Here is a 14287-nt window from a genome sequence, read left to right as displayed (position 1 = left end):
TCAGTTGCCAATTCCCAAAAACGGACATTTTTATAATGTTGATTTCAATATAAAACAAAACAATAATTCACTAAATTTTCTTTTGAAATCAACAATCATTACTTAAAATATAAATCAATTCATTATCAATCATCAAAATATAAGAACTTGAGTTACTATCAATGGAGTTCAACTAATTTTATACCAGTCTTAAATCCCAATATCCAACTTATATCCTATCCAAATAACATCAACTAATCAAATACCCAATTGATACTTATATTCCCAAATTTGATACTTGTACCAACACCCATAATAATCAATTAAGGACCATAACTCAACAATACCAATCAATAAAGAAAGAGTAATAACCGTAAATTGATCCCAATTTGAACAATTAATCTCATGATTGGTTATTCGCGATTTTTATGAATGCAATTAGAAAATCAATTTGATAATAGAGAAATAATTTGATATCACAATTATATCACCCAATTAGAAAAAAATTGATTAGGAAATCCCTAAATTATTTTTAAAAGAAAACCTAGCTTTGCCCTAATTAACCATGCCCCATATATTTCATACTTTACATATTATAAAGTAAATATAATGTAAAATTTCCACATAAACAGTAGGGAAAGAAATTATACCATACTACCAACAAGGATTAATACTAAATACTAATTAGGAAAATGAATAATGTGATCCTCCAAGCTCCAATGTTCCAAGCTCAAAACCCCAAAATGATGATCTTCAAGTACCCAAAATTATACCAACTATGCTTCTTCTTCTTGAGTTTCTTCAACTAATTAAATTTAGGAAATTAGTATATGATATAATGAAGTGAAATTAGGAGCAAATGGAATGAAAGTAGATGACTTAATTCCTTAATATTACACGTGGTATCAGAGCTAAAGTTACTCAAATCTCAGAACTTCGGTTCCATGTAAAAGAATGTTCTCGATAGCCGACATTTCAAAAAAAGAAAAAAAGAAGATGTTTTTGTTTTCAAATAAGTCTTTTTTTTTTTCCAAATGACTTTTTTTCATTTTTTTTCTTTTGTGCTTGTGTGACCATGTGTAGATTACATGTTATAATTATGTTAATATAATATTGATCACATGTTTAAATTTCATTTGAGATGACGAAAGATTATACTCCCTCACTCAGGAGTCTAGGATTTGACAGTTGGAATAACAATTAACGTGAATGAAGAGTTTGAAGGTAAAGTTATTTATGATAATTTTCTCATAAAAATTTTTTCTATTCATATTCTTTTTGATTCTAAAGTTGACCTATCTTTTATCTCCACCTCTTTTCTTTACAAATCCTCTGTCTTTCAAACCTTAGAAATTCAATCCCCAAATTTGTTCACCTAACGATTCACCATTCCTATGTGACCGTATCTTTCCTATTTTCCTCTTAAGATTTTGCATTATCATCTACTGTCGACTTGATAGTGTTTGAATTGGCTACTTATGATATTATTTTGGGTATGGATTTGTAGAGACGTCATCATGTGAAGATTTTTTTAAAAGGATAAGATTGTTTGGGTTAAAACTCAAGGAGGAGAGTGCTTGATTATAAACAAATATGTGTCCCCTGTTCAAACCATTTATGTCGTTCAAGCCATTGAGATGATTAAGTATAGAGATGAGGGATACATGCATGTGTTTTATTTCCAATAGTAAAGAGAAAACCAAATTGAGTCTCGATGAAACCCCGATTGTTTGTGAATACCCTAATGTTTATCTTAAGGATTTACCTGGTTTAACTCCGAGGAGAGTTGTTGATTTCCATATTGATCTGATTTATGATGTTATCTCTATGTCCTAGACTCTGTACCATTTTATCCTAGTCGAGTTAACTAAATTAAAGAAGTAGTGGATGAGTTACTAGGAAAAAAAAAAGAGTTTTATTTGCCATAATGTGTCGCCTTGGGGAGCCCCTGTTTTATTTGTTAATAAAAATGATGGTACAATGAGGTTGTGCATTGACTATAGGGAGATTTACAAGATTACCATCAAGAACAATTACCCTTTGTTTAGGATAGATGATATTTTCGACTAGTTAGAAGTTAGGAACTCAAGAGTTTTCTATGATTTATTTGAGGTTTAGGTATGATCAATTAAGGATAGCCGAGGAGGATATTCCTAAGACTACATTCTAGACCAGTTGTGGAATTTATGAGTTTCGGTGATGTCATTTTAGGTAACAAAAATGCCAACAACGTTTATGGATTTGATACAGAGATACATTCGTCCTTATTTGGATAGGTTCATATAGTTTTTATGAAATTTTGGTATATTTGAGAAACATGGAGGAACATGAGAAACATTTGAGGATTATGCTAAAACTTTGAAAAAAAATGTTTAGGAAATTTATTAAGTACGAGTTTTAGCTTGAGGAAATAGTTTTTTTTCTGGGTCATATTGTGTCTAAGGATGGAATTTCTGTGGATTTGGAGAAGATTAAGACGATAACTAATTGTCTATTCCGAGGAATGTAGTTGAAGTTCAGAGCTTTTTGGGCTGGTTATTATAGGAAATATTTTGAAAAATTCTCTAAGGTTACTCGTCCCATGTTTGAGTTGTTGAAGAAAAGAATTCGATTTTAATAAAGTGAGAGTTACACGATTACTTTTGAGGAATTAAAGAGGAGATTCACTATTGCTCATGTATTAATAGTGCATGCTTGTAGCAAACGATTCAAGGTCTATTGTGATACTTCATTTAAAGGTTTGGGATGTACTTATGCAAGATGTAAATGTCATAGTTTATCCATCGAGACAGTTGAGGCCACATGAGGTGAATTACCCTGTGCACGACATTAAACTTGTTGTAGTAATTCTTGCTCTAAAGTTGCGGAGACATTATTTGTATGGGCTACTGTGTAAGATCTGTAGTGATCTTCAAAACTTGAGGTATGTCTTCAACCAGAAGGAATTTAACATGCGCCAAAGGCTATGGCTTGAGGTTATTAGGATTATGTCTTGAAATTTTATACCCCCTAAGAAGGTGAACAAGTTGTCTTATGTTTTGAGGAGGAGACAGAGAGTGTCGAATCTGTACCTTGGGAGTTTTACCGTGAAATGTAGAGTTTGAGATTAGAGATTTGTAACCAACATGAGGTTAGACGGTATTTAGGAGCGATGACCATACATACAAACTTTGTTTGATCATATCAATGAGGCACAACTTCAGAATCCGGAGATTATTGAGTTGATCCAGAGTTAAGGGAAATGAGACTAATGTTTTTGAGTTAAAAGAAAGAGGAAAGGTAAGTCCGAAATTTATTAGACCTTTTGAAATTCTAAGAAGAGTTAGACAAGTTGCTTATGAGTTGCCTTTACCATCGAGTTTGGTAAAATTTCATTATGTGTTCCATGTTTTACAGCTGAGGAAGTATGTTCATGATCCATCGCATGTGCTAGCCCATAAACCCCTTCAGATCGATGAGTCCTTAGCCTATGTGGAGAGACCTATCAGATTTTGGATACTCGAGTCAAAGAATTGAGAAACTCTAGGATTCCATTGGTCAAGGTTTTGTGGTCAAACCACAGAGTAGAGGAAGCTACTTAGGAGAAGGAGGCAGACATGAGAGACCGATACCCTAACCCTTTCGGTAAGTTCTAGTTTCGGGACGAAACTATCTTAAGAGGGGAAGAGTTGTAACAGACTCGAAATTTCCCTTTAATCATCCAATTAATTTTTTTTCCGATAAATTCTTAATTCATAATCCCTAAACTCCAATTTAATTTAGTCATCATATATAATTTTATTCCTCGAGATGTAATTCTTATATCCAATTTTATATTCCCTTAAAATTTCAATACGTGTCCGAGTTTTTTAAATTATTTCCAACTCGAAATTTTATATTTCTAAAATATTCTTTTTGAGCCCAAAAGTTTTAATTACTAATTTATAAACTTCGAAAATTTCAAAATTATCTAATTAACTTACGATTTACTGAAGTTTTACGTTTTAGATGCTTAATTCCTAATTAATTTTGTTAACAATTATTTTAATGACTTTAACACTTTCACTTAAACTATTTTAAAACTAGTATAATTATAATACTAAATTTAATTACACTTTTAAGCTTGTTTTTACACCTAAACTAATCCTAACTACCTAAAACTAATTAGTCAAAACCTACCTATATTTTTTTATTACTTATTTACTTACATAAGTAAAGTAAGTTTGAAAAGAAATCAAACTTCATCCTTACCATCATGTTGGATGGTTATGGGTAAGATATGGAGCCATGATTTTTTTTTAATCCAAATATTATAAAATCTTTTCCCATAAATATCTTCTTTATATACTAGCTATTTTACTAACATTCAACCTTACAAACTTAAAACAAAGCTCACCTAAAATATATCATTCTAGTTATGTAATATTAAGAAATTAAGTTGTAATAACTCGTATTTAGCTTGAAAAAGAATTGATAAACTACTCATATCAACAAGGTGCATAATTTTTTCATGGGAGCCCATTTGCTAAGAACTCCACAGTTATGCGTGATTGGTGGGGAGCAATCATAGGATGGGTGACCTCCTGAAAAGTTTTTCCGAGCGCGCATGAGTGAGGCCAAATTGAGCTGGAAAGACTTGTGTTGGTCTGTGAGGCCAGTCTACAGTCTCGATGAGGATCACCGGCGGTCCGAGGGGCCGGGGTGTTATAATTTAACCAACACATATATAGTACCATCTATAGAGGTATATGGTTCCATACATAAGTTCAATGTTGTCAGTTGATAGTATTGATTGGGCATAGATCCGCCCTTGAGTGTTTGATATATTAACCAGTTGAAACAACTTATTGTTACGAATAAACTATTGTTGAACAAGGTGCTTTTAGCAACATGTTGATAAAATCAGCTGGTAAAATTAGTCACTCCAATTAGTTATCAGTTATAAGCCGTTTGTCAAACACCTCATTAAGTAATAAAAAGCCATTCTTTCCTTCACTTTTACTGAACTTATTTTGTTTACTCTAAAAGATATATACCAGCATGTACAATATTTTACAAAGATTTGATGTTTCCACTCATTTAACTATTCCTCCCAATCCAGGACTAATAATTAAAAATTTATTATTTTCTATAGTTATTGAAGTAAATTATGACTTGAGTGCACAATCAAGTCTATACATTAGTGTGTGTGCATAGAGATGAGAATCGTGTGGGTGTATTAAGATGGGTGATTAAGTATGACTTAATGTGTGTGTTGATGAGCGTGTTTAAGTGCATTTTCAATGCATGAGTTATGGGTGTATTGATGAAGGCACTTCAACATGGATATAATGATGATAATTAAGCATGATGAATGATTTTAATGAGCAATAGCAAGAGTTTTCTAGGTCCAACAAAGATGCCTTGAATGAGGTATCCAAAAAAAGTACCTTACCTTGAACGAGACAATAAATTAGAAACAAAACAAAAGCTTTTAATGTCTAGCGCTCAAACGAGCAAGGTACTGCTCTAACAAGCACCTTAGTGTACAACATGATTGTTTCAGAACATGTTTACTAAATAAACAAACCAAGAAAATATACATTGAAATTCAAAAAGAAGGGCAAAAAACATGTTAGAGATTATGAAATACCTCCTTGTATACAACATTATTAGTCATAGTGCATGTGTTATTATTCTTGTCACATATCAGAATCATTCTTACTAGTTATTCTAGATACTTTACTTATCTTACCTTTTAAAAATAGAAATAGTTATTGGGGGTGTTTGCAATTGGCTATTGGCTATTGGCTGTTGTTTGTCGCTTTTTTAGTATGTTTGTTTAATCGGCTGTAATTGTTGGCTGTTTTTATTGGTTAAGCTAGCTGAAAAGATCAGCTATTTATGAAGATGTTTGGTAAATTTAAGTACATACTGTTGACTGTTGACTGTTTATTAGAGAAAAAATGGGCAAACAAACCAAAAGCCAACAAAAAAGCTAACTGGAGTAGTTTTTTTATTTTGACTTAAAAGCTAGCTTTTCAGCTGGCTTAAAAGCCATTTACCAAACACTTTTTTAGCTATTTGACTAACCAACAAGCCAAAAGCCAAAACTCATTTGCCCTTGATTGATTTGATTTGTGATTTAAAGGGGACTAAGCCATTTAAAGAGTAGACCAGGAGACTAAGTACTTAACTACAAATTGATTGATTTAATTTGTGATTTAGATTGTATTTTGTTTAGCCGTAGTAGTAATTGAATTGATAATAGCTGATTGAAGTAATGTATCCAAACAATGTCTTTAATAATTCAATAAAAGATTAATGCTGTCAAATAAATTTATTTATCCGTATATTGAAAATTGCAGAAAACTTTAAACAACTTTTATTTATTGTTCGGTTGTCGGAAAAAGGCATATAATATATTGTTGGAAAGCTTTATGTTTAGTTTCTAATACTACAAACTTTGAGCGCAATTTCCTCATCAAAACTCATGGTCAAAAGAGTAAACTGCCTCAAATTTCAGCACAATACTTTTGCATTATAAATACTTTTGTTCTATTTTGCTCATCTTCTTTATAGAACATCGTTGACATAGCTAAAATTAAAAATTTAATGAAATAAAAAAATAAATATTAGTTTAATAAATAAAATGGTCTAGTGACTCGAGTCATACAAAATATGTAACTGGGTACATTTTTCGATTTTTTTAAATTTTTTTTTAATTAATATTTATTTTTTATTTTAATTATTATTAATAATTTTGGTTTATTAATTATAACTTTTAATTTTATAATTAAAATTATATTTAAAGGTATATTCGTAATTTCCTTAAAAAAATGGGTAAGATGATAAACAGGGTGGGCACGTGTAAGCCGACCATTTTTTCTTTTTCCGCCTAAACAAAACTCCCTTTCTTCCTCTGGAAAATAGCCGAATGCAAACCCCAACCCATGAAACCACCTCTGTCAACACAGCCGCTGCCACGAAACGCCACAGCCGCATCCAGAAGCAACGATGCACCTGCGTGCATGGTTTCCCCCATCTGCGGTCGAATGCCCATTGTTTTGCCACCAAACGCAGCCTGTGAGTCCAGCTTTGAACCACCGTAATCAATCACCTAATTGTCAATCTACTTTTAGTCTTATACCAAGGTATGCAATTTCATGAAAACTAAATTTTTAAGTTCTTCAAATCATTATAATTAATTTTATATTTCTGGACGAATTTTATGATATTTAAAATTAAATATATTTATACTTCTTATTGTTATATTTTTGGTTATTGATATTGCAATTGATATAAATATAAATTTCCAAAACAATATTTAATGTGGATTAGTTTCATTATAATAAGGGCTTTGACTGATAGAGTATGAATTACATTGATTTCTTATACTTATTTTTACAAATACTATTATATTGGTTCACTTATTGTTATGATCTATGAATATTAGAAATTGTTCAATGGACATTGGTTCGATGTGTTTTGAAGATCTTATGAAATTATATGAACATCAGACTAGTTTTTAATAAACTTTTGGATTTATTTATAGCTTGTTTGGTTGGCTCTAAGAATTTGAATTTGTTAGAGAATGTTCAAATAATATTGTATTTGGTTGACAAAAAAGGGATAGCATAGGAAAATAAAATTCTAAGGGTATGTTTATTGTTGATTTTGATGAGGGTCTTAGAGAGAGTTTAAACAAGACTAATTCATATTTCACAAATTCTCGTGAGAGATGAAGACCATCTCTAATTAAACTGACCCATGATATATTTTTTAAAATTTTGTAAGTATACATTAAGAATAATGTAAGTAGGTATTTAAGATATTAAAAGTAGGCATTGAGGATAGGGTAAGTAAGCATTAAATATAATGTAAGTAGGCATTAAGAATAGAATAAGTAGGCACTAATCTTTATTGGGCTGGGCTTGAGATACGTCTTTTAAAAATACGGTCTCTCAAAAGACTAGCTGTTCATATTTACTTTATCTCTTAGAATTAGTAGCAGAGAAAAATACTCCCTGTTATTCACCCTAATAGTCCTATTTGATTGAGCATATTTGCAAATTGCAAATGTAATAATTTTATCGTTAATATCTCTAATTGTGCATAATTAAAATTGTAAAAAGTAGATATTAATGATTTTCGCATTGGATCGAATCAAACAAAATTCCACTTGATTATGTTTGGGTGAATAAAAGGTAGTATGTTCTTTAAAAATATGGATATTTGTATAGATAAAGAGCATGAGTAAATTATATACATGAAATTAAAAGAGAATTAAAATGTATGTATGAGATTAAAATAAAGGTGAACATTGTCCAAAAATAAATATAATGTAAAATTGAAAAGGATAGAGGCCAGAGGCCAGAGGGAGTAGTATGTATAATATGAATATATTAATAATAGTCTTAAATGAAATCTTTGAAATCTAAGACTCATTTTGAAACTCTTGAAAACCCCTCTATAAATCAATCGTCAATAATTTTGCACTTATACTTTTATAAGAAAATTATGTTTCTTTAAATGTTCATAAAGTTTATGATAAAAGTCGATAAAGGTTCATGGACATTTGAAATCTAATGTTGCAAGGTCTAAGATTGAGGTTTGACTCTAAGAATATTCACACACTACTTGAAGAAATTTGATCACCATTGAACTCCCCTAGTAATTGGAAATTTCTTGTGTATTACAATTTTCAAGGCCCTAACCAAATGTAAATATCTATTTCCTAGGCATTTTATCAAATTAATAATATTTATAAGAAACAAAGATATATATTGAGGTGCGCAGAGTGCTGTTGAATTCAAATGAAAATAGCAAGCATATTATTTGTAAAAATAGTCATTTTCTTGGGCATTCCAAAGATGCAAAGAATGAGGATGCTTAAACCATCTTACTACACTTGTAGATATTGGTGCAAGCCGTAAATATATATGTCAAACTGCAATGATCTGATATTTGGAGATAATTGGTTTAAAGTTAGTTTAAAGTGGTAGCATTCTTATAAATAAGGGGAATTAGAGGCTCATTAACATAAAGAAATTAGTAAACACATTGTGGGTGGGTTTTATACTAAATGGGGAGATTTCAAGCATCTCGACTGGCTTGAATTATCTTTTCTTATTATGTTTTTAAGGTTGTAATCTTTCTTAGTTCATCCATTTTATAATACAATTTCACTTTTGTCATTTTGTTGTTTTTTTTCCATTTTACTGTTTTGAATTAAATTAATCGGTTCATAGCACAAACCAGAAATTAAAGAACACTTGAATCGTCAGTTACATAAATATCTACTTGTCGCAGATAAGGCTATATAATTATTTGGACATCCAAAACCTTGTACATAGTACTTAGATGGTAATGAGTCTATTGACTGATGTTATTTCTTCGTTATTTGCAGAAATGCTCATTTACTTGAAAGATCAAGATTAGGGTTGTTTTTCCCGAAGGTACTGATCTGTATGTCTTGGGTGTTTGTGCAGGGACTGTAGGCGCTTGAACAAATGTCTTTCAGCTATCTTTAATCTGGTGAGTGATAAAATTGTTAAGGAACCAATTCAACCAAAAGCTTAAGCTGATAGTTGAGACCCAAAGATATGTTATATACTCTAACATGCCCCTTTCACACAAGAGCCCATTGGGCTAGAAGTGTGGATGCGCATAGACGCCGAACATTCCACTTCAAATGAGTGGTGGTTGAGATTCGAACCCGTGACCTCTTGTCACGTTTGCTTCTAATATCATGTCAAAGGAATCAATTCAATCAAAGGTTAAGTGGATGGTTTAGGCCTCAGGATATGTTATATACTCTAGCAAAAATAAGATGCATTGGAAGAACATAGATAAGTAACATTTTTGGCAATTTAACAATCCGTTATAGGCAACTAGTCTTTACATTACAACCTTACAGGCTTCTTTTAATACAAAGTTGCATCATGTCCACAGCTAAAACTTCATTGCCCGTGTAAATCATTCTCATACATTTGGTCACACTATTTCTCCGTAAGTAATTATAAATCCTAGTTGCTTCACTTTCCAGGAACGAAGTTGGTGGCGTAAGCCCAGGCATTGTTAGCCACTGGGTCAGCAAGGTGATCGGAAAGGTTCTCAATGGGACCCTTTCCGGTAACAATAGCTTGAACGAAGAACCCGAACATGGAGAACATAGCTAGTCTCCCGTTCTTGAGCTCTTTTACCTTTAGCTCAGCAAAGGCATCTGGGTCGTCTGCCAAACCAAGTGGGTCAAAAGCTCCACCAGGGTAGACCTTGTCAAGTCCTTCGCCCAAGGGCCCACCACCAACACGGTAGCCCTCAATCAAACCCATGAGGACAACTTGGCTAGCCCAGATAGCGAGAATGCTTTGGGCATGGATCAAGTTTGGGTTGCCAAGATAATCTAGTCCACCTTCTTGGAAGATTTGAGATCCGGCCTTGAACCACACAGCTTCACCAAATTTAACACCGTTCTTGGAAAGAATTTCAGGGAATACACAACCTAAGGCGCCAAGCATGGCCCACCTGCTGTGGATCACCTCAAGCTCACGGTTTCTGGCGAAGGTTTCTGGGTCTGCTGAGAGTCCAGCAGTGTCCCAACCATAGTCACCAGGGAATTCTCCTGTAAGGTATGATGGGGTCTGTTCTGAGAAGGGGCCCAAATACTTGGGACGGTCAGGACCATACCTGTATTTTTAATTTGAGATGTTATTCAGCAGATACTCATTCCTAAAATACTCCTTCAGCATTCAACTAAAATCTATAAAGTTCATTAATTTATTTTAAATTGATTTTTAAGAGGTAGTTTGCAGTTCCGCGTACTCATCCAGAGAAATTAAGTGAATTGGCTATACAAGTTGCTTGGTATATATTACAGGTCTACTGGGTTATCTTGACATCTCAGAACAAAAACTGTTGCAAAAAAAAGCTGAAAGTGATTCAACTAATGCTGCATGAATTCGATACTAGGAAGGGAAGTGGAGCTTACCAAATGCTTTGAGGAGCGCTCTTGACTGTGCGGCGCATGGAAAAGCGGCCTCCATTGCCACCGACCTTGCGGACTAGCTCATTCTGTTGCTTCAGTAAGGTCTGCCCAGCAAATGCAGATTGTTGGATAGTTGAAGTGGCCATAGCTTTTACTTGGTGCTATCTTTTATTTCTTTTTGTAATTCTGATAACTTGAGTTTAATATTATGAGCTGGTGGGTTATATTCAACTGATTGATAATATATAAATAAAATTTTGTGGTTTATGATGTGGATGAGGAAAGCTATACCACACCAGTAGTATCCTCCAATTGGTCATATCCTCATGAATAGATTTTCATACTGATATTTTGGGTGACAAGAGAGGATGATTTTCTGCCATGTAGGATTCCAAGATTTTGTTGTTGGATATTATTTTGTAAGTTTAATCTAAGCCACAATATTCGTAGATACTCAATTGCCTGGTTGGATTTCTTTGGAGTGGTTTATATTATTTACATTTAATCTTGATGTCCCTCTCATTTTGTATTAATTTTCATTTTAATTTATCTTAGTAATTATATATATATATATAGATTTTTTGGGTAGTGGTCTTAATTTCCTTCATTTTATCTCATCCCAAACTAACTAATCATTTTTATTCTTCACTTGTGCAAAGTGAGAGAAATAAAACTTCTCTCAAAACGAGTATTAAATTATCATTATTTAAATTTTTTGCCATAATAATAACGCTAATTTATAACATAATTCTAGGTTTACCTTGCAAAGAAACTTAAGTATTAAGAACAATTTCATCATGATTTTCACTAATCTCGTAAAGTAAACAAATCTAAGAAACTCAACGCTCCACCTACATTCCTCGTGAACTTTTACTTCATCAAGCATCATGATTGTTTCCCATCTTGCCGACTCAACAACATCAAAGGGTTGAATGATGATTAGGTACATCTCGAGCCTCTCTTCTGACCAATTATACATTGCTTGGGTGATGTTCTGCATCAAGTACGGATGAGTTGGTTCATCTAAATGAGAAGTCCATACAAAATAGTGAAAGAAAATGTGCGTGACCCTCAAAGGTAATAGGTGGTTAGAAAAAATTTTGAAAACAAAGTATAAACAAGAAGCAATTGAAATGTTGAAGCTTTGTTGAACAAAGCTCACACACACATAATATAAATATTATCTTGGACACTTTCCGCTTAAATGAGATTATATTTCATTAACTGACCAACATTACATTCATGAAATATCAGTCACAGTGCTTGATCATACACTATCAAGCTAAAGCTTGCACCATTAATGATTGTTACTCATCTCAAATAAGAAGAGCCCTTTAGGTTACCTGAACCCCTTTTCTCTAGTATTAGCCTCTCCTCTTATGATTCTAAATCTAATTTATATACTATATAGCCTCCCAAGCATTTAGAACAACCCTAACCCAAAAGAAAGACTTTCCCACCAAGAAAAATGTAAAACAGAAAACTTAATTTGGGCCAGCACTAGGGTGCTCAGACGAGAACCATATGGGTTCGAACGAGCACCATATGTGCTTGAACGAGCACCATGGTTGTAGCTTTTACCGTCTTCTCCTATTTTTTTCCTTGTTTAAGGCACCTTCCAAACTATCTTTGCCTTATTCAAGGCATGAACCAAGGCAATTGTTGTCAACCTTCTTGCCCTACTCACGTTTTCTTTCCCTTTATTTCTCCATCACCATGGCACATAAAAGATCCTTCTTCACTACTTCCTTAAAGCCCTAACTTCAATGCACTCAACCCTCGTGCACCCCTATCATTGCTCAATACATGGTGTGTTTGAGTCACTGAACCATCACCTCTAAGGATGGGTAGTTTGACTCTTGCACTAAAACTCTCCCCCTCAAGGCCAAATCTACCTCTATCATCAAGTGATACCTTTCTTTATGTCCCAATCACAGCATCAACATATAATTTGATTATTGGCTTCCCCTCAAGGACAAACCCATTATCAACCTTTTTTGTGCACCACATATCATAGTAGTCACTATTAACCAATGTCACTATTCTTGGTGACTTTAGCCTTGCATCACTCTCAACATGACGTAACTCACCACTCCTCAGCAATTGTTGCCCATCAATCCCTTCAAGTGCACGGTATTGTAGCACATATGGGTCGAACATAAGGAGTAAGGGTATGCAACTTTCTTTGCATATTAATCGGATGCAAAAGGGGGTTTTGTTGGATAACAAAGAGTATCTGAAAAGAAGGGTTAACAACCAATTGATAAAAATGGGATGGGGTCAACTCATTCATCATGACTATTCAATGTTGATATATTCATTTCTCAGGGGTCGTTAAAGGGAAGACAATCGAACTAAACGTGAGCAATCCAATCCTTGATCGGGCTTGAGATCACCTCTAACATCCTCACTCTCGTTAGTGAAGATGAAGGGCTTGGGATAAAAGATCATCCGCTAATTGGTCATACTTCTCTACTCTCGTAGGTGGAGGATAAAGCCCTTAGAAAGAAGGGTGGATGTAAGGTTCAATCGTCATTGATTCCCTACACCCAGCAACTCCTTCCATTGATCAATTATTAGATTACTCAAAATCCAATTCTTGTTGGTATTTTAGAAGCAATCATATTAATCTTTAGCCAATGGGTGGAATACCCCCCACCTAAGCCTTTAATTAACCTAAAATCAACTAGAGTTTCACCATCATCAAGTCATCACAAGGGTTCAGTTAACACCAACCCTAGAAGTCTACTCATTATTCATAATCATAATCATCAAATTCATTACAAACATAACAACCAATCATTTAAACATTAATAGCATATATATGAACAAGGACAAAATGAAGAAAAAAGAACAATTGAGAAAAACCATAAACTAACTAAAATTAATAAATAAACAATGGAAAACTAAAAATAAATGAGATTAGAAATTACCCTCAAAATATAAGAAAGATTTAAGAACAAATAACAAAAACCCATAAATGCTCATCACCAAACTCCATTAAAATACCTTGAAGCTTCAAATATATACCAACAAAAAATAGATGTTCAATTTAATTAACTAAAATACACTATAAAATAAAATCTTAATTGAAGAAATAAAATTTAACACAAGAAAAATTAAGGAAATAAGACTAGGGTTTTTTTTGACTAAAAAGGGAAAATGTGTTGTAAAATGTCACTTTATTTATTAAATAAACAATAAAATAAAGTTACAAGTTTGTAGAAGGAAACAAATTACATATGACAATCAAGAACCATGCTTATGTACACCATCGAGAACTCCGAGAAACCGATCTTCAAATCCGAACAGAGTAACAAGAAGATTTTTTTTGAACTTGATATTAATTCTAGGCGAGATGCT

At 33.0% G+C, this 14287-nt stretch overlaps 1 protein-coding gene across 1 annotated transcript; it reads right to left on the bottom strand.

The window, feature by feature from the left end:
- Nucleotides 1–9787: 9787 nt before the first annotated feature.
- LOC130806172 (chlorophyll a-b binding protein 5, chloroplastic) lies at nucleotides 9788–11437 on the bottom strand. The gene is made up of 2 exons (XM_057671126.1): nucleotides 10928–11437; nucleotides 9788–10626 (listed from the first exon to the last, which is right to left on the bottom strand). The coding sequence occupies exons 1-2, from the start codon at nucleotides 11068–11070 to the stop codon at nucleotides 9975–9977; spliced, it is 795 nt and encodes a 264-aa protein (XP_057527109.1). The 5' UTR covers nucleotides 11071–11437; the 3' UTR covers nucleotides 9788–9974.
- Between the last annotated feature and the right edge of the window lie 2850 nt (nucleotides 11438–14287).

Source organism: Amaranthus tricolor, chromosome 2, assembly GCF_026212465.1.
Source record: "Amaranthus tricolor cultivar Red isolate AtriRed21 chromosome 2, ASM2621246v1, whole genome shotgun sequence".
NCBI classification, from domain to species: Eukaryota; Viridiplantae; Streptophyta; class Magnoliopsida; order Caryophyllales; family Amaranthaceae; genus Amaranthus; species Amaranthus tricolor.
Note: the sequence above shows the minus strand (reverse complement) of the source record. Positions and strands in the feature narration are given on the sequence as shown.